We start from the raw sequence: 20706 nt of genomic DNA on the forward strand, positions 1-20706 counted from the left end.
GGTACATGCACATGAGTAAAAAAACCCTTCCCGATCGTTTGTTATGTTGGATCACATCTAAAAACCGTGCTCCGATATGAATATACCCCCTTTTTGTTACAGCCGTTGCCCACGGTTTCCAGTAAATAATACGCCAAGAGTGCAGTTTCACAAGTTATTTTAATGACCGTATGTGTAGAATGACGTGGTACTTTAACACCTATACACGTCCCATTTATCTCATCAAATCATTCATCAAAATCTCATTTTATACGTAGAAATGACTTATTTGCTCCCACTCTTCAACTTTAATTCGTTTTATTCAAGTATGTTTTGTGTTATCTTTATGTCGAAATAAAAAAATACGTGTCTATTATTTTTTTAATTCCTATCTGACGAACTAAATAGATGTCTTATTTTCATACCCCGTCATCATCCCTATTTCAGATCCCGGAAAGCAAATTCACTCCGATTTATGATATGAAGGCACAAGGCTTCACAATCTGGACCACCACTTTCAAATCAAAGATAGTCAGATTCTGGGTCCTCTCTACATACTTCGTGTCATCTGGTAAGAATATTTTGGGTCACATTATGAACTAAAAAATATTTAGAAAGAAAATGGATCACACACAAGTCACACAACGCATACAAAATTCCTTTTTTTTATCACTTCACGCCTTTAATCCCCGAAGTGATAGGCAGAGGTGCACATTATGGCACATAATGCCAATGTACACCCACATTTCACAATTTATGTTGTAAGTCCCATGTAATAGGTGGTGAGTGAGCCCATTGCCATATACCGGGCACATTTCCAGACTCCGTGCTACCACTGAGAAATTTTCAAAAACCGAAATATGTACTTAACACAGCGTTACGTAATACAAAATTACTCAATGTGAAATATCTCAAAAAATTATATAAAAAAAAATATGGCATACTTCTTAATTTTTTTTTTACTTTTTACACCTTCATGTGAAATACTGCTATGAAAATAGTTCAGGCGCTGTTATGAAAATCGTTGGTTTGTCTGTATGAGTATTTATCAACCGTTTTAAAAAATACTTTTTGTTTGAAAGGGTACCCCTAAGGTCCCACAGCCAAAAAGTCATAATCTCAAAGTCTACATAATCTAGGAGAAATAAAAGTAAAACCTCAAAAATAACTTTTTTTCATGTCATATTACAATTATTTTCAAATATTAACAGTACAATTTAACAATACTTTCTTTAGGAAAGGTTAATATTTTGGAATTGTTAATATTTTGGTACCTAATATTCTATCTAAAATTAAACTACTTACCTATTATTTCACTAAACTTACTTCATTGACTCAGGGACATCGCTTTCACCATGTTTCGATGCACTTGGCAGTTACAAAAAATAACTTTAATAAAAGACAAGCAGATTGCCACGCCACCTGATGTAATAAAGTAAACTTTTGTTTTAGATCGTCAAACCAGGATAGCTTCTCAGGATGCTGAGAAGGTGTTGCGAGACGACAACGTGTACTTCAACAGCTTCAACGGTGTCAAGGGTAGCGTGTCCACCAGCCTCGAGAAGCTGAGCAGCGTCTACACCCAACAGGCCTGCATCGGATGGCTAGGTGAGGATCAGGTCTTGGTTCTGTTCTTATTCGGAACACCAGCAATAGGGTAGATGTCTAATTACCGACTTCACAAAAAGGAGGAGGTACTATGTTCGGCTGTTTGTATACTGTAATACTCCGTCAATTGCCGACGGATTTTCAAAATTCTTTTTTTGTTCGAAAGTAGATAGTTCTGAGGTGGTCCCATTGTCACCAAGTTAGGATCTGATGATGGGATCTTAGAGAAATCGAAGGAACTCCTCAAATATTATAGGGAACTATATAGTGATTTTGGTATATTTATCTAGAATTGAAGCATTTACAGTCAAAAAGGAACCTTTGAAGTCTAGGTGGAACTGATGAAGAAGACCAGAAATGGCCAATGGAAATTCATACTCACATAGAAATCACAATAAAGTTAATTAATTAAGTGACTGTGACAATACAAATAAATAAAGTAGTTATTGAGATAGAGAATTGTAACCGACTTTTTTAGTTGCGATACTGAGTATCGCAACTAAAAAGTGTGAAATAAAATACTTTTTACAAAAAAAATAAACCGACTTCACTAAAAAAGTTAAAAATAACTTTAATTTCGGAAGTCGGTGTAACAAATAAATAATACCGAGAAACACCGACTTCCGAAATTAAAGTTATTTTTAACTTTTTTAGTGAAGTCGGTTTATTTTCATTTTAATGTCCGTCTTGTATATTATTTTAAAACGTGGACACTTATTTTTTTTTGGTAAACATGCTTTCGAAGATATATTGATTTGAAATATCGCGAGACGTTACTTCTAGGTATGTTTTATACTATACGTAGAAATGACGTATTTATCAAATTCCTAAACTTTGATTCTTTTTATCAAAGTATTGTTATGGTAAAATATGGTAAAATAAAAAAAATACGTGTCTAATTTTTTACCTGCGGACTAAATCGTGTTTTTATATTTGTACCCCGTCATCATCCTTATTCCATAAACATACGTTTACGGCAGAGTGTAGGGCGGTTTACTGTCACCTACAATGTGTGAATGCTTCGATGTCTCATGTCTAATGAAAATATATATTAAGGACTTTAGATAAATTTTCAGAATCCAAAACTTGTTCCATTTTTATTTATTGGCTTTGACGTTGCTTCATATATTGGACGGATCCAGAAAAAAGTTTAAGTAATCGTTACGTAAACTATATTGGAGTTTCATGTAGGTAAATTAATAAATCCTAAAATACCTGCCTCCGTGTTCCAGGTCGCCAATACACCTACAACATGACATCGCTTCTGGAATGCAGCAGCACCACAATATCCCCCTGGGCTCCATTCTACTACTCCGGACAGTTGGTCGGCCTCAGGTTCATGGTCTTCGGAACTTTGAAGCTAGACAAGAGTGATAAAGACTCCTTTGAGTATTATTCACACAGTAGCGTCAAGGTATGACCACGACCTGCCCTTTATACCCTAACTAACAATGCTTGCGTTGTTTCCACTCGTGTTTTTCCACCATAGATGTGTTATGTAGCTAAGCTACGAAGATGTAATAGCTAAGCTGTAAAACTATGGGACCTTTTCCACTGATACTAAGCTATGTAGCTGTGCAAGTAAAATGTGCTATGAAGATGCGTCGCCGCAAAATAGCCGTATCATAGCATAAAAAACATGAAATAAAAATCTTTCTCTTTGAAGTTACTGACCCACAAAGGCTGACAATTTTGATGGTTCGCACATAATCGTCCACAGGGAATACTGTACCCTTAGTATAAGTTTGCTTTACGTTTAAAGTAATCGAAACGAGAGCGCATTCGGCGCTCTCATTGGCCAGCTCGAATAAACCGACCAATCAGAGCGCCGTATTACTTTAAACAAATTTAATGCATACTCATACTAAGGGTACTGATTGATTACCATCAGGGGATAAGTGCACTTCCCAATTCTACAATGCTTTATTAACATCCTTCTTTCATTTATCTTTCTTTGATATTTATTTTAATATTATTTCCTTCCAGTCTGACGTGCCTAAAGCCTCTAAGTGCTTCTATAACGCAGCCAAAGCTACAGGAGCCATAGCTATGACCCTGGTCTTCAATAACAACCATGAGCTGATCTCCTGTGTCCTAGAGTAAAGAACTGCGAGTAGGTGACCTCCTGTCGAAGAATTAAAATATGAAGAAGTATATGTACTGCATTATAATATAAACGAATTAAACGATATATTATATTACTTATGTATATATTTGGCATCAGAAATTGTTCTTTTTTTTTAATTTATTTTTAGCCGTGGACGTCCTCTTCTTCCACTCCTCTCTGTGCAGAGCTTTCTGCGGCCAATGCTTATTGTAGGTGTCAAGTTCATCCTGCCATCTCCATCTGGACCTTTTTTTAAGGGGAGAAAATCATCCAATTACTTCTCCCGCCTAATGCGAGGCGAGAGGGAGGGTCAGACTCTTATTGACTAAAAACCACCCCGTTCCTACTCCTGCTTTTTGAGCTAGAGCACCGGTAACCCACTAGGCAGTCCGCAGCTCCGGGTCCTGATCCGGAGCTGCGAATCGGGACTGCGATATACATATATCCCTTTTAAAAAAAATCTCCCCTACTTAATGGAAAGTGAGACAATATACATAATTATGATACATTAATCTTGGTTTCAAAAATCAAAAAATTCTTTAGGTACCTAATAATAATCATTTTTAACTTGGACATCGATTCACCGATTCATTATTCCATGCATTCTGGAGTCAGATACTTATAAATACTTCAAAACATGACGTAGGTAGTCATAATTTTTATTATTTTAGTTAACTCATCACCCACCCCTAAAATTATACCTACTTTACAATACATATTATGATACATATTTATACGTACTCACCTAAAGATTTTTTTTAATATACCGAAAGTTTTATAGTTTAATTTCAATTTATACCTATAACTTTATTAAATAGACTAGTAGGTCTACTAGAAGTAAAACCACTCCATTTGAAAACAGGAGTTGGGGCAGGGTCTTTAGCTAATAAGAGTCTGGCACTCCCTCACGCCTCGCCCTAGGCAAAAGGAAACATTTGATGATATTTGCGCCTTAAAAAAAATATTACCGTTATAACTCCACCTATCGAATGGTTGCAGAAACAGCCAGATAGAACATACCTATATAACAACCATCTGATGTTCAAATATTCGCATTCGCATTCGTGAATGTCTAAAAACTGACATTTGTTACATGACACATGACTAATAACAAAAATAGAATCAATTTAACGTATTATTTACCTTTAACGTACAACTCAATAATTTTTCTTTCTAGAGTCAACTAAGTGCCTCCTCATCCTAAAGGCAAACGTGTCTTTAATAAATTCGACATAACACGTTAGATGGCGTTGATTTAAAGTTATAACGCACAAAAGTTTATGTAGGTATTAGACTAAAACAAAGGTTTTTATGAAGGAGCACTAGAAACCTGAATTTTTCTTATTACATATAATACGCATCTTTTTGATACACGAAGATGTAGGCAGAGGTGAGAGAGCTTACTTACAAATACATACACACACTTTTCATTTGTTTATATGGTGCTTTTCTACCAAAAATGTGCTATGTAACTATGCTACGAAGACGTAACAGCTAAGCTGCTAAACTATGTGACCGTTTCCACGATGTTTCGACGACGATGATAAGTAGCTATGAAGCTGTGCGAAGAAGTTGCTCAGCTCGAGCATGCGATGTATCGATAGTAGGGAAGCCATCCATAGCACGAATCGTAAAACACGCATCTTTCCACATAATAAGTGCTAAGCTATGTGTATCAATGAATATAATTGGTGGAAGCCAAACGCATGCACGGCATGCGGTAGCATAGCACATCTCTGGTGCAAAAGCACCTTTATACTTGTAAGTTCATATTCTGTGGTTCATATATATTTGGTGGGTCAACGTTTGGCCGCTATCTCACCTGGTGGCAAGTGATGATGCGGCCTACGGTAGAGTACGTCTGCACATGAGCAACCTTTTTACTCGGGCCTTGAAGATACTCAGGTTATACCCATAAAGAAACACAGATTTTTTTTTATTCTATAAATACTAATGCTTGACTACAATCCCACCTGATGGTAAGTAGTGATGTAATCGTTGATGGTAAGGCGCACTAGTTTATTAAGAGCCTATTCACTCTAGACTTGAAGATACCCACATTGTAATCCGATGGAAAAACCGCAGCTGGCAGATTGTTCCAGTCCCTCGATGTACGCGGAATAAACGACGAAGCGAAACGCTTAGTCCGAACCGTAGAAGTTTCGACAACCTAAGGATGGATACCCGTCGTGCGACGGCTTGTCCGATGAAAGAAATGGGATGGTGGAATTAGGTCGTGTAATTCCTGCGCACACTCTCCAAAAAGCAACCTGTAAAACAGATAATGTAATAATCCATGTACATAAGCCAATGTCATAGAAATACGACATACTCGAACCGAAAAAAAGCCAACAATACTTTTACTCGACCGAGCCGAGAAACTAACCTAAAATTGGATTACGCAGTAATGGCGCTTTTTTATTTTCAAAGGGGTGGAAATCATCCTATGACTTCTCCCGCCCTGTGGGAGAGAGTGTCAGACTCCTACTGACTAAAAACCACTCCGTTCCTACTCCTGCTTGTCGACCCGGAGCCCCGGTAAACCCGCTAGGTAGACCGCAGCTTCGGATCAGGCATCAGCCCTACTGGGCCCCATCTGTAGTGGTCTGATGGAAATAATAAAAATAAATTGTGCTTCATGTTTTAATTAAAAACCTAAATTCACTTTCCACCTCAAAAACCGTGGCCCCACATTAAGATTTACTTTTGAATTTACAACAGACTGTTCATAATTGCTGTTTCGTATTTATACAGGTGTTAATAAATACTTATTACTTCAAATACAATGTACCAACAACTTAAATATTCAAATTAAATTTCGATTTTACCTAAGCTAAATTGCGTGCAATACTATTCTTAACACAAAGTTTTTAAGTTACTCTTAAGTTGACAGTAAATGTTTATGGGATAGGATGGTAAACGAGCAGACGGATTGCCTTTTTTTAAAGGCGGGCAATCATCCGGTGTCTTCTCCCAGAGGCGAGAGGGAGTATCAGACTCTTACTGACTAAAAAGCACCCCGTTCCTACTCCTGCTTGTCGAGCCGGAGCCCCGGTAAACCCGCTAGGTAGTCCGCAACCCTGGTGGTAAACAATGTGCACCACCCATGTACACTCGCAACACCAGAGCGGTTACAAGTGCGTTGTCTATTGCTTGTTGCTGCTTGGCAACTGGGCTTCTCCCAGTTCTGCAGTCTTTTTTGTACCTTTAGGCTTAAATTCACCGAGGGAAGTGGAAACTATCGTTTTCTTTTTCTTCTCTTCTGATTTATTTCATTGCGGGATCCAAGACAGTCATTCATGTCCCTGGGACGAGCCGGACTTCAGTGTTCCAGTGTTTTCATGGTAGTATCTACTGTACATACTGGCATACAGAAGTTGCATCGGTAAGGGAGGTTGTGGCGGACTTGTCCCATAAAAAAAGTGCGTTGCCTTGAGGATTGACATGTTGCTTTTGAGGATTGGGAATTTGTCGATGAGGGGAAGAATTTGGCCTATGTAACAAAAAGCAGGTGATTAAAAGACCGAAGCCATGGCGGCCGTGGCAACACACTCGAAGTGACTCATTCATGCCAAAGCAACATGTCACTCACGTGTAGCGATGTAAGACTCAAACACGTGCGATTGGTTGCACGTGTTTCAGTTTAAAGTCTAAACCGTGAAAGCTATTTTTCTTGCAACGCCTTTTATCCCCGATGGCGTAGGCAGAGGTGCACATTACGGCATTCAAAGCTATTTTTGTTCTTGTAATACATCTAATACATACGGAAGGCCCAATAAATTACCCCCTTCCCAATTTTCCAAAATCCCTTAAATTTCTAACCCCGAAAAGGCCGTTAACGCACTTGTAGCCCCTCTGGTATTTCAGGTGTCCATGTGTGGCGGCGATTGCTTAACATGAGGTGATCCGTCTGCTCGTTTAGAAAAAACAATAGATTTGATTTATTTATTCTTCATAATTCTACTAAAACCATCTGTACGTACTTACGTACGCCACACCCATCGCGATATCTTTGTAAAATTAATGTATGTCTCGAACACTGTCACACAAGGCCACGCCCATCTAACGAGAGCTATTTTTCATACCTATGTGGGGGCTTGTAATTAGGCATCTAGTATTATTATATTCGGCGTGTCGCGTTCCGCGCGCGCCTCAAAGAGCCATCAGACCACCACAGATGGGGCCCAGCAGGGCTGATGCCTGATCCGGAGCTGCGGACTACCTAGCGGGTTTACCGGGGCTCCGGTTCGAAAAGCAGGAGAAGGAACGGGGTGGTTTTTAGTCAGTAAGAGTCTGACACTCCCTCTCGCCTCGCCCAGGGCGAGAAAAGTCATTGGATGATTTCCCCCGTCAAAAAAAAAAAAAAAAAAGTATTATTATATTGGTCATAATAATTTGTTTATTAGTCTATAAGTCTTCTATAAAATGTAATAAATAAATATTATTAAGTATACTTTGTCAGATACGGGAATCAAATTCGAGACTGTTTGAGAATAGTGGCTATAATAATTAATCTGATAGGACGGAATATGGATAATGGATCAGAATTTTCTGGCACCTTCTACGGCGCTCCTGACCGTAGAGGGCTATGGATCGCACCCCGTCTCCTGTAGGAGCCAAACGTGGTAAATGATTCATGAAGTTCCATCGACTCTCAAGGACGAGACCTTTTTTTGATGACGGAGTGAAACCTTCGACAAACGCCTAGCTTTTTGGGGATAAAAGACTAGGGAATGGGGGATTTTTACCTCACTAAAACCACCCCGGTGGCCACCCTCTACACCTGTAAGGAGCACCAAGACCTCTTAGTAGAGCTGCCTCAAAGAGCCATCAGACCACCACAGATGGGGCCCAGTAGGGCTATTGCCTGATGCGGACTACCTAGCGGGTTTCCGGGGCTTCGGCACGAAAACCAGGAGAAGGAACAGGGTGGTTTTTAATCAGTAAGAGTCTGACACTCCCTCTCGCCTCACCCAAGGCGGGAGAAGTCATTGGATGAATTTCCCCCTCAAAAAAAAGGTATTTCATCATCGTCTCGACGCCGGATGGTAACCCCTCCCGCCAATAACCCCTGTAACCTTGGCGGTTCCATGCACGTGTTCAATTTGCACACGTTTTAAAAGCAATAAAGAAAGCGACACCATACGTGTACCTTTTGTCCAACAAGTATTTATTCAAGTGTAATAAGATCAAATATTTTTGAAAAATGATAATTTTAATGGTTTCTTATATTGTATGTTCAACTAACTACTTATTATAACAATATTGTCTCATGTGGTTTTAATTTGAAAGTCAAATTCGATTTTACTTAATTAAATAAATTATTGGTTCTGCTATTAAAATACCTACCACGTTTTTGTTGTCAACTCCCATAGCTTTTCTGTCGCAATTTATTCTTTATTTTTGGATTTTTTTATAATAATTTATTAAATATATTACTATATAATAATTTCTCTGCCTCGTTGGCCGAGTGGTTGCAAGTGCGACTGCAGGGCAAGGGGTCTCGGGTTCGATTCCCGGGTCGGGCGAAGTATCACTAGGCTTTTTTCGATTTTTCGAAAATTTCTCAATGGTAGCACGGAGTCTGGAAATGTGCCCGGTATATGGCAATAGGCTCACCACCTATTAAATGGGACTTACAACATAAAATTGTGAAATGTAGGTGTACATGGGCATTATGTGCCATAATGTGCACCTCTGCCTACCCGTTCGGGGATAAAAGGCGTGACGTTATAAAAAAAAAGAAAAAAAAGTTATAATAATTTCTAGCTTCTACCAGCGGATTCGCCCGAGTCCCCGTGGGATAAAAAGTACTCTAGGTGTTATTCCAAAACATAATCTACCCCTATTCCAAATATCCTGATCCTTTCAGCAGACAACAAACATACAAACTTATTAGTAGGATGAGTATGATTAGAATATATTGGATTGGACTGCACAGTTGGCGCGGTGGCTGGACAACTGACTGCCGTGCAACGTGTCGCGGGTTCGATTTCCGAAGCAACTCTTTGTGTGATCCACAAATTGTTGTTTCGGGTCTGGGTGTCATGTGCATGTAAATTTGTATGTTCGTAAACGCACCCACGTTACAGGAGAAGACAAAGTGATAATACAGCTAATTTCGAACAACATTTTCCGTAAGGTTCCTGGGGGCTACTCTAATTCAACGAAAAACGAAGTTTCGTCAGAAACTTCGCAGATTTCGTACTACAATTCCATTTATTGCGAACCTTTGTGAACAAAAATGAACGAATGAAATGAAGACAAATAAATAGGTTTTGATTTGAAATTAAAAGTGAACGTTATTTAAAGTAATTTCATTAGTAAATCAATAAATCGGAGAAGGCCCCCTGGTCCGAAAGTTGCTAGTTTCTGAGATATTCAAAATTTTTTGTTTTGTGCAATTTCCGAACTGATTGTAAAACCATCAATAAATAAAAAAGTACTGGTTTTATTTGGAATAGTATTGTTTTATATTTTACTAGCGGACCCGACAGACGTTGTCCTGTCTACACGTCTTTAATTAGAAAATTTTAAACTTTTTTTAATACTCGTAAGCTAAAACATTCTGGACCATTTTGATGAAAATTATTATTCAAATGTTATGACAATATCTAACGTCATTAATATTTGACACTGCGATGGTAGCGCCGTCTGTCCGATCCAATGTAAAACATTCCAAAATCAACAACTATTAATAAATTAAAAATTATTTAAAAAAACATTGTCCAGCGGACAAAATTGTGAATCTAAACCATTCTCAGATCCCCTTGAACACACAAAAAATTTCATCATAATCGGTCCAGTCGTTTAAAAGGAGTTCAGTGACATACACACTTACAGAAGAATTATATATATAAAGATGAATATGAATGAATGAATGAATGAAAGAATGAATGAATGAATGAGAGTGTTATAAACGTAAGAGTACCTAGACAAATATAATCAGAAAGCTTCGAACTGCTAAGCAATCGGGAGTTATACGTGTTATTGTGAGTCAACCATAAGAGATAGACATTTGCTGTCGTGGAATATTTTTTAAACAATTTCAAGGAGAACATTTCCGTCGTACATTATTTCTGTGTAGCTTTAACCATTAAGGCTGAACACGCGACGGAAGCTTAAAAAATGGAGTAAGTTCTCCTGTTTTCTTAACATTTCCCTTCACTGCTCTGCTCCTATTGATCGTAGCGTGATGAAAAGTATACTATAACCTGCCCAGGAGTATGAAGAACAATTGTACCAAGTTTCGTTGAAATCTGTCGAGTGGTTTTTATTTCTATAAAGAACATACAGACAGACAGACAGACAGACAGACAGACAGACAGACAGACAGACAAAAATTTTTCTGATTGCATTTTTGGCGTCAGTATCGATCACTAATCACCCGCTGATAGTTATTTTGGAAATATATTTCATGTACAGAATCGATCTCTCTACAGATTTATTATAAGTAGGTATAGATTTTGTATAGTATTGCACTATATTTCGGGGCTCCGTAGTAATAAAGTGTGGGAAAGCCATGCTTTGGAGTGATACCACGGCCTCACAGAAAACCGACGTGAAACAACGCTTGCGTTGTGTTTCGTTGTGTGAGTGAGGTTACCGGAGGCCCAATTCCCCCTTCCCAATCTTCCCCATCCCCGATTCCCGAACAACAACCCTTAAATTCCTAACTCCCAAAAAGCCGGCAACGCACTTGTAACGCCTCTGGTGTTTCAAGTGTCCATGGGCGGCGGCGATTGCTTACCATCAGGTAATACGTCTGCTCGATTGCCGGCTTGTTCCATAAAAAAAAAAAAAATAAATAAAAATATGCACGTTGTCTCGTAAGTCACCATTCAAATGGCACCAGGTGATCGGCAAGGTTCCAACTGTTATCAGAAAAATATAAAAAAAAATCTAAGTCCTACAGTTTTTAAATTACAGTGATTTATGTGTTATCCACGAAAAAGTTCACCGTGTGCCACTCTTTTGACTCTTGTGCCAACAAATCTATAAAGATTTGTCGTCTGTATTTTGCTTGCGTTATCCTGAATAGTGCTTAATAGGAATGCTAATATGGAATGATACATTTTGAGTCAACTACTTTAGTTTCGAAAAGGATGTGATTTTTAGATGAACCAAGTACTCTAGATAAAATTTTCATCATACTTTAAGTGACTGTACTGAAAAAAAAATTATGTATAAAAACGCGCTAGTAGTGGCAAATTTCACAAAAATTGGTGCATTTAATAAGGATTCTCCGTTTCGATCAATTTAATAAAATTGTTATTACTATAATTTCTTCTAGCATACTCAAAGCATAACTTATAACCTCGTATGCAGACAGCACTTTGCACACGTAGACAACACTTTGCACGCGATTTGTCATCATCAAGTTGAAAATCAGCGAGCTTGTCAAACAACATTGTCTGTCTACCCATGATTTCGCTCGCAGCATTCGTCGGCAATATTATCGCTAGAGGAACAAGTGTTGTACATCTCGTCACACTAAAGAATAATGCATGGTTACAATATGATGTTCAAAGTGCATTAAACACATTATCAATGATTAGTAAAATCAAGAGGACCAGACGCGCAATGTCACTTTATTTTCTGTGAGGTCGTGGTATCACTCCGGTCGAGCCGACCCTTTCGTGCCGAAGAATGACTTAAGAGAGGCGAGAAGGTGTGTCAGACCCTTACTGACTAAAAACTACCGTGGGTCTACTCCTGCTTCGAGCAGGAGTCCCGGATACTGTCACTATATTACAACTCAACTACAACTGAAATGTTACAACTGAGGTACCATAAAGCTTTATGTGGGTGGCCTGCACGGAGCTCGCTGGAGCCAAACTGGAGCTCTCGGCTACAACTGACCTCAGTGCCCACCACCCATCGTCATCATCTCTTGAACTTAAACTCTATCAACATTCAGTTTCATTGTATCCCCGTTGTATCAAATGTTCGGATTAGTAATATAGTCCAATGTTCCAATTTGTTACAGATGCAGCCCGTCAGGATGGTTTCAGATGTAAGTACCTCAAACATACTTTACTGGATGCTTAAAAGCATCACTTAAAAGCATCCGCGATTTTATTTAGGAATGTTTTTTGAGTGACAGCTTTTGGTAGACAGCTTAACGATAAAACCCAACATCAAAAACTACAAAACAACAATGTCAACTGCGCAATTTCCTTATTATTTTGACTTCATACACAAAAAAGATGCATAGAAGTGTTAAACTAAACTCCAAATCTCCATAAAAATCCTATTTTATGGCATCGACTGGTGGGTAGCATAACTGACTAAATAAAACATATGTTTTTCAGATAGATTCGAATTCTCCTTGATCGGATTTGAAACAACTAACTTCATCCCCGGCCCCCGCACTAACAGCAGTGCCCAATCTAAGGGCTGGATAAATGTAGAGAGACCCTACAGTGCCGCGGGATATGAACCCCTGCAGCTCTGGTGTCCCTCAAACGACTACGTCGTCTGTGTTCTCACTGACGAAACTGGTAACACTGCTGGTATGCAGATCTCGGTACGTAAATGCAAAGGAAATTTTAAAATAAAACATTTAAAAATAATAAAAAAAAAATAGGGAAAAGGGTGCTTTTTCAATAAACGCGTACTTTATTACATATATACGAAACAAATTACAATACCGATTGTAAATTACAGGTTCCAAAGGCCAAATTCACCCCAGCATTGGATATGGACGAACTTGGTTTCCAAACCTGGGAAGCCAACGTTAACGGAAAGACCATTGAGTATTACACCAAGACTCAATACTTCGTGTCTGCTGGTAATTCATTGATATTATAAGATAATTAACTTAATGCATGCTTGACCTCATAGCGATCTATCAGCTCTATGTATGATTTAAAATTATTATTTATAAGCATATCGATAAATTGGCTCGTTCTTAAATAAAATTATTTTATTGTTATCAGATTCTGCCACCCGTATTGCCTTCGCAAACCCTGAAAAGTCAATTCTCAGGGATGCTGACGTATCGGTAGAAGGATTCAACGGCGAGCTGCTGAAAATTTCCACATCTCAAAGCAACCTGGACAGCATCTTCACTAAGCAAGCCTGCATCCCCTGGATGGGTAAGTCTATTTTTATAATTATTTGGACCTGGGCGTTAGACTGTACTGATTTGGTGCTATAGAGCTACCGGGTCCAACAGTCTTGTCAACGCGATTACAATCTCTATCTTGATAGTCAGTTTCTTTAGTACTGAATTAAAATCAATGAACCATGAAGACTAGTAATATTGCAAAGTGATTGATAATAATATGTCTGTTCCAGGTCTCCACTACTACTACGACATGAGTCCTTCCCTAGAATGTAGTGCCTCCACCATTTTGACTTGGTTCCCCTTGTACGAAAACGATGCACTTGTTGGTATGGGCTTCATGCTTCCTGGTACTTTGACACTGGCTAAAGGAGATACGGATTACTTTGAACACCCGACGCAGAGTGACGTCGAGGTACAGTACCACAAGTCTTATAATTATCTCCACTTGTATTTAATCATCGTCATCAACAGTCCTGTGCTATGGGCTTGCTCATCAAAAGAATGGTTTGCCAAAGTCTCTTCGCTTGGCAGGTGGGTTGGTGACCACAATTTGAAAGGATCACGTTTATCAGAGAGCGCTGCAGCTAGTTCTCTGTTAACAATATGTGGTTCATCAGAAGACACACGCGGGCAAAGTACGGATAGTGCCAATTGTATTCCATTCTACCACCGATTCCGCCACTACTAGATGAAGTGTCATTTGTCATTGTGTGAGTGTAACTTAAATACATGGAGCTATTGATGTTGTTTCAGATGATCGTGAACTCTGGCCCTCAGTGCTTGTATAACATGGTGGGCGCAAGCAGCGTGATCACCTTGCACACATACTTTATCGAAACTCCTCGCCAACTATTTTGTCTGTAAAACAATATCTCGTTTGAATAGGAACATGTTTCATTCATTCTACAATCACATGCTTAGATAAGTTCTCTTTATCTTTGTAATTAATAAAAACTCAACATATAAACATATGTAATAAAAGCTACGTACCTTATTTTTCGCAGATATTTGTACTTAAAGGTTGACTGGTATAAAATGCCATAATCATGGTATTAAGTCCGCCTTACGTAAAATTATTTTATGATGAACATGAAAGTTGTAATTAAATAAAAAGCTCAAACAGTACCAATTTTAATGTTTTACTAGCTGACCCGGCAAACTTCCTACCGCCTCACACACAATACATCAATAAACATTTATTAAACAGGAATTAACAGCATTCATTAATTCCCCTCGCAGAACTTCAGGTATTCCGACAAACTCTCCTTCCATCCATCCATCCACATTGTTGGATTAGAATCCAAGAGACCATTGAACGCGGCCAGAGTGCGAGGACTCGGTGACTTAGCATGTGCGACGGTACGACATGAAGGCACGGCAAATATTCAATGCTTTTTACCTCAGCAGTAATTATCCGGGACGTATAAGTGTGATAATTCCTCTAGTAGATCTGGAGCGTCAATAGCGCCACGATGCGTTTTACAGGCTACTGCAAGTTGGTTTCTTGCTCTCCTTACCTTTAACGAGTTGTATTCAACCTAACAAATATTTTGTCGGATAGATGTAAGGATAGTATCCGTGCACAAGTTCCTAAGGAAAGCTTTTTGGACTTTCTCCAAGACTGGGGCATAAGTACTTTAGTGTAGGTTCCACACACACGAGCTGGTTTCCAACTTGCTATGAACCAGATCATTAAACATGATCTTAATGGCATGCAAGGTGCGAAAATCACGACCATTAAGCAAAACAAACCTAAACTTTGGACGGATTGCTTCGCTACTGTGGCTATATGGTCATAGAAAGTGAGTTTTTGGTCGAATGTGACTCCCAGGTCTTTCATGATTGTCGACTTCGTAATGCTGCTAATATTTAAATTGTATTCGAAGTTAATTAGGTTCCGCTTTCGACCAAATGTCATAGCAAAGCATTTGGATGAATTAAACTGCATCTTATTATCTAAGCTCCACTTGTTTACTGCATCAATGCCTTGCTGCAGTGCCACGCTATCATGTTCAGAGTTAATGTCCAAGTAAAGTTTCTGGTTATCCGCATACAAGAGGCATTTTGCATGTAGTAGAATTGCAGGAAGATCATTGACCATGATAAGAAACAACAAAGGCCCCAATATCGAGCCCTGGCTTACACCAGAACGCGTATGAAAGGTACCCGACATGGATATACCAAGTTTGACAAACTGTTGTCGATCTTGAACGTAGTCTGCAAAGAAACGTAGAAGAGATGGTGAAAACCCTATTTTGTTAAGTTTCCTTAGCTTGAGCTTTAAGTTCGTAAGCGTGTCATTATTTATCTTATCGAACGCATTTCGTAAGTCGATAGAAAGCTCGTGTTGATTTTGCTAAAATATTATTGAAAAGTAGATTTTTTTTTTAATTAATATCTTCGTCAAGATTTTTGTAGATCTCTTGTTTTCAAATAAGATTTGATATAATAATTAAAACAATTTAATTCTTATTTATTGTTGAACACAATTTTGCAAATAATATGTTTTTGAAATTGTACTCTACTTATCACTAAGTTACCAATTAGTTTTTAAGAATTATATAAATAATTGTAATATTTTTTGTAGATTCAGCAATCATTGTGCCGATAGTCGTATCTGCCAATGGCCTCATAGCCAAAAGCCTCGACCAACACCTAAGTAGGCTAACGTTAGACGGTTGGATCGAGAGCCTGATGCAGAAGGCAGCAAATTCCTCTCTCTTGAGCCCTGACCGCCGTAGCTTGGATTTATCCTGTTACTGGTGGGCTACTGCTTTTTATATTTTTTTAAGTTTTTTTTTTAATTTAATAATTAAAAATGTAATTAACAAGTAAGGTAAATAAATAAATGATAACAATATATAAATAATATTTTAATAATACGTTTCTGGGTAGCTAATAAACCAAGGAAATTTTTCTAATAATTTGTACGCTTAGTATCATATTATAATTTTTTCTAAATAAATCCAGTTTTTTACTGACCAAGTGACTCTACTTGCTTTTAAAACGAATGATATTTCTGCATTATTAGTATAAATAAATGTTTATTGATGTATTGGCCACTCAAAATGACTAAAATAAATCAAACCAGGTGCTTTCAGTGTTTGACCAAACCAAAAATGGTGAATATATCCCAAAACTTTCGGACCACAGGCAATTTTATTTCGGAGAATTTCTGAGCAAATTAGTTGTATTATCACCTCCCGATGGGAGTACGTCGAATTACACGTCAACCTGTATAGATTACACCACCTTTTTAAGATTTCTATAAAATGTACATCTGTACAACTCAGTACTTTTATACCAATATTGTCTCAAGTGATTTTATTTTGAAAGTGAAATTCCATTTTACTTAATTAAATAATAATTAAATAATAATAACTATTGGTTCTGCTGCTAAAATAAGTTTTTGTTGTCAACTACCACAGTTTTAATTTTTGTTTTTGGATTTTTTTGCTAATATATGTATAATTATAATATGTCGATATAATAATTTATATCTGTTATTCCGGACCATACTCCACCCTTTGTTCCAAAAAACACCCTGATCCCTTCAGCAGGTTTAGCGTGAAGCAGTAACGAACAAACATACAAACTTATTAGTAGGATAAAGGTACAATTTCGAAACGGGCCGCAGACTGCACCCGCACACGACACAGTGGTTACCGGCTGCAGTTACCGCAATGCAGCCTGCGGTCGCTATTCCAACTGCGGCTGCATGCCGTGGCTGCACAATGCACAGAACCATACCTCAGTTATTCCAGTAGCTTCATGCGAGGCAGAATGACTGACAGACTGACGCTGTCTGCGAACGCTGCGCGCCGCGGGCGCACGTAGCAGTGTTGCCGCGCTTGGAATCAATTTCATAGATGTACATAGAAACAAGTGTTATCACTTGCAGTTTGCAGTCTGCCGCCCGTCTCGGAATTGTACCTTGAGTATCTCGATTTTCGTAGTTTGTGGTAACCTTTGACTAGAATATATTTGTGCCAACGTTAACGGAAAGACCATTGAGTATTACACCAAGACTCAATACTTCGTGTCTGCTGGTAATTCATTGATATTATAAGATAATCAACTTAAGCATATCGATAAACTGGCTCGTTCTTAAATAAAATTATTTTATTGTTATCAGATTCTGCCACCCGTATTGCCTTCGCAAACCCTGAAAAGTCAATTCAAGTAACTCAGGGATGCTGACGTATCGGTAGAAGGATTCAACGGCGAGCTGCTGAAAATTTCCACATCTCAAAGCAACCTGGACAGCATCTTCACTAAGCAAGCCTGCATCCCCTGGATGGGTAAGTCTATTTTTTAATTATTTGGACCTGGGCGTTAGACTGTACTGATTTGGTGCTATAGAGCTACCGGGCCCAACAGTCTTGTCAACGCGATTACAATCTCTATCTTGATAGTCAGTTTCTTTAGTACTGTCAATGAACCATGAAGACTAGTAATATTGCAAAGTGATTGATAATAATATGTCTGTTCCAGGTCTCCACTACTACTACGACATGAGTCCTTCCCTAGAATGTAGTGCCTCCACCATTTTGACTTGGTTCCCCTTGTACGAAAACGATGCACTTGTTGGTATGGGCTTCATGCTTCCTGGTTCTTTGACACTGGCTAAAGGAGATACGGATTACTTTGAACACCCGAAACAGAGTGACGTCGAGGTACAGTACCACAAGTCTTATAATTATCTCCACTTGTATTTAATCATCGTCATCAACAGTCCAGTGCTATGGGCTTGCTCATCAAAAGAATGGTTTGCCAAAGTCTCTTCGCTTGGCGGGTGCACTACTAGATGAAGTGTCATTTGTCATTGTGTGAGTGTAACTTAAATACATGGAGCTATTGATGTTGTTTCAGATGATCGTGAACTCTGGCCCTCAGTGCTTGTATGACATGGTGGGCAACAGCAGCGTGATCACCATGCACACATACTTCATCGAAACTCCTCGCCAACTACTTTGTCTGTAAAACAATATCTCGTTTGAATAGGAACATGTTTCATTCATTCTACAATCACATGCTTAGATAAGTTCTATTTATCTTTGTAATTAATAAAAACTCAGCATATAAACATATGTAACAAGCAAACCCAACGAACTCCGTTTCGCCACCAATGATTTTCCCTGATTCTCTGAATTTTCTTTGCTATAAACTTCACGGAGCCCGAGACCTTTTCAACGAATGCAAAACCATGGAAATCGGTTCATGCATTCTAGAGTATAACGTCAGGAAAGAAAACCCGACTTATTTTTATATATTAGATAAAAGCTACGTACCTTATTTTTCGCAGATATTTGTACTTAAAGGTTGACTGGTATAAAATGCCATAATCATGGTATTAAGTCCGCCTTACGTAAAATTATTTTATGATGAACATGAAAGTTGTAATTAAATAAAAAGCTCAAACAGTACCAATTTTAATGTTTTACTAGCTGACCCGGCAAACTTCCTACCGCCTCACACACAATACATCAATAAACATTTATTAAACAGGAATTAACAGCATTCATTAATTCCCCTCGCAGAACTTCAGGTATTCCGACAAACTCTCCTTCCATCCATCCATCCACATTGTTGGATTAGAATCCAAGAGACCATTGAACGCGGCCAGAGTGCGAGGACTCGGTGACTTAGCATGTGCGACGGTACGACATGAAGGCACGGCAAATATTCAATGCTTTTTACCTCGAGAGTAATTATCCGGGACGTATAAGTGTTGCTGCTGCTATTTAAATGCTGCTAATATTTAAATTGTATTCGAAGTTAATTAGGTTCCGCTTTCGACCAAATGTCATAGCAAAGCATTTGGATGAATTAAACTCCATCTTATTATCTAAGCTCCACTTGTTTACTGCATCAATGTCTTGCTGCAGTGCCACGCTATCATGTTCAGAGTTAATGTCCAAGTAAAGTTTCTGGTCATTCGCATACAACAGGCATTTTACATGTAGTAGAAATACAGGAAGATAATTGACCATGATAAGAAACAACAAAGGCCCCAATATCGAGCCCTGGCTTACACCAGAACGCGTATGATAGGTACCCGACATGGACATACCAAGTTTGACAAACTGTTGTCGATCTTGAAGGTAGTCTGCAAAGAAACGTAGGAGATATGGGGAAAACCCTATTTTGTTAAGTTTCTCTAGCAGCGTGTTATTATTTATCTTATCGAACGCCTTTCGGAAGTCGATAGAAAGCTCGTGTTGATTTTGCTAAAATATTATTGAAAAGTAGATTTTTTTAAATAGGGCTGTTAAATTAATCTCTCAGTCAAGACTTTTGTAGATCTCTTGTTTTCAAATAAGATTTGATATAAGAAAACAATTTAATTCTGATTTATTGTTGAACAAAACTTGGCAAATAAAATGTTTTTGAAATTGTACTCTACTTATCACTAAGTTACCAATTAGTTTTTAAGAATTATATAAATAATTGTAATATTTTTTGTAGATTCAGCAATCATTGTGCCGATAGTCGTATCTGCCAATGGCCTCATAGCCAAAAGCCTCGACCAACACCTAAGTAGGCTAACGTTAGACGGTTGGATCGAGGGCCTGATGTAGAAGGCAGTACTTCTCGACACGGCGCGTATTGTCCGGAAATTCCTCTCTCTTGAGCCCTGACCGCCGTAGCTTGGATTTATCCTGTTACTGGTGGGCTACTGCTTTTTATATTTTTTTAAGTTTTTTTTTTAATTTAATAATTAAAAATGTAATTAACAAGTAAGGTAAATAAATAAATGATAACAATATATAAATAATATTTTAATAATACGTTTCTGGGTAGCTAATAAACCAAGGAAATTTTTCTAATAATTTGTACGCTTAGTATCATATTATAATTTTTTCTAAATAAATCCAGTTTTTTACTGACCAAGTGACTCAACTTGCTTTTAAAACGAATGATATTTCTGCATTATTAG

At 38.2% G+C, this 20706-nt stretch overlaps 2 protein-coding genes across 4 annotated transcripts; both read left to right on the plus strand.

Annotated features, from left to right (window-relative positions):
- The first annotated feature begins 394 nt into the window (after window positions 1-394).
- On the plus strand, window positions 395-3788 carry LOC118275827 (uncharacterized). The gene is made up of 4 exons (XM_050695520.1): window positions 395-550; window positions 1432-1587; window positions 2820-3001; window positions 3574-3788. Exons 1-4 carry the CDS (start codon window positions 460-462, stop codon window positions 3688-3690), a joined length of 546 nt encoding a protein of 181 aa, XP_050551477.1. The 5' UTR covers window positions 395-459; the 3' UTR covers window positions 3691-3788.
- Window positions 3789-12575: 8787 nt separating this feature from the next.
- Window positions 12576-18839, plus strand: LOC118275358 (uncharacterized). Of its 3 annotated transcripts, none has more exons than XM_050695519.1 (6): window positions 12576-12710; window positions 13009-13223; window positions 13364-13487; window positions 13636-13794; window positions 18261-18442; window positions 18639-18839. In XM_050695519.1, the coding sequence occupies exons 1-6, from the start codon at window positions 12665-12667 to the stop codon at window positions 18747-18749; spliced, it is 837 nt and encodes a 278-aa protein (XP_050551476.1). In that variant the 5' UTR covers window positions 12576-12664; the 3' UTR covers window positions 18750-18839. The 3 variants fall into 3 exon arrangements, with proteins under 3 accessions (XP_050551476.1, XP_050551475.1, XP_035449171.2); XM_050695518.1 differs by lacking the exon at window positions 18261-18442 and adding an exon at window positions 13997-14178 and having other exon boundaries at window positions 12577-12710; XM_035593278.2 differs by lacking the exons at window positions 18261-18442; window positions 18639-18839 and adding exons at window positions 13997-14178; window positions 14520-14895 and having other exon boundaries at window positions 12577-12710.
- Window positions 18840-20706: the final 1867 nt, after the last annotated feature.

Source organism: Spodoptera frugiperda, chromosome 8 (genome assembly GCF_023101765.2).
Source record: "Spodoptera frugiperda isolate SF20-4 chromosome 8, AGI-APGP_CSIRO_Sfru_2.0, whole genome shotgun sequence".
Lineage (NCBI taxonomy): Eukaryota > Metazoa > Arthropoda > Insecta > Lepidoptera > Noctuidae > Spodoptera > Spodoptera frugiperda.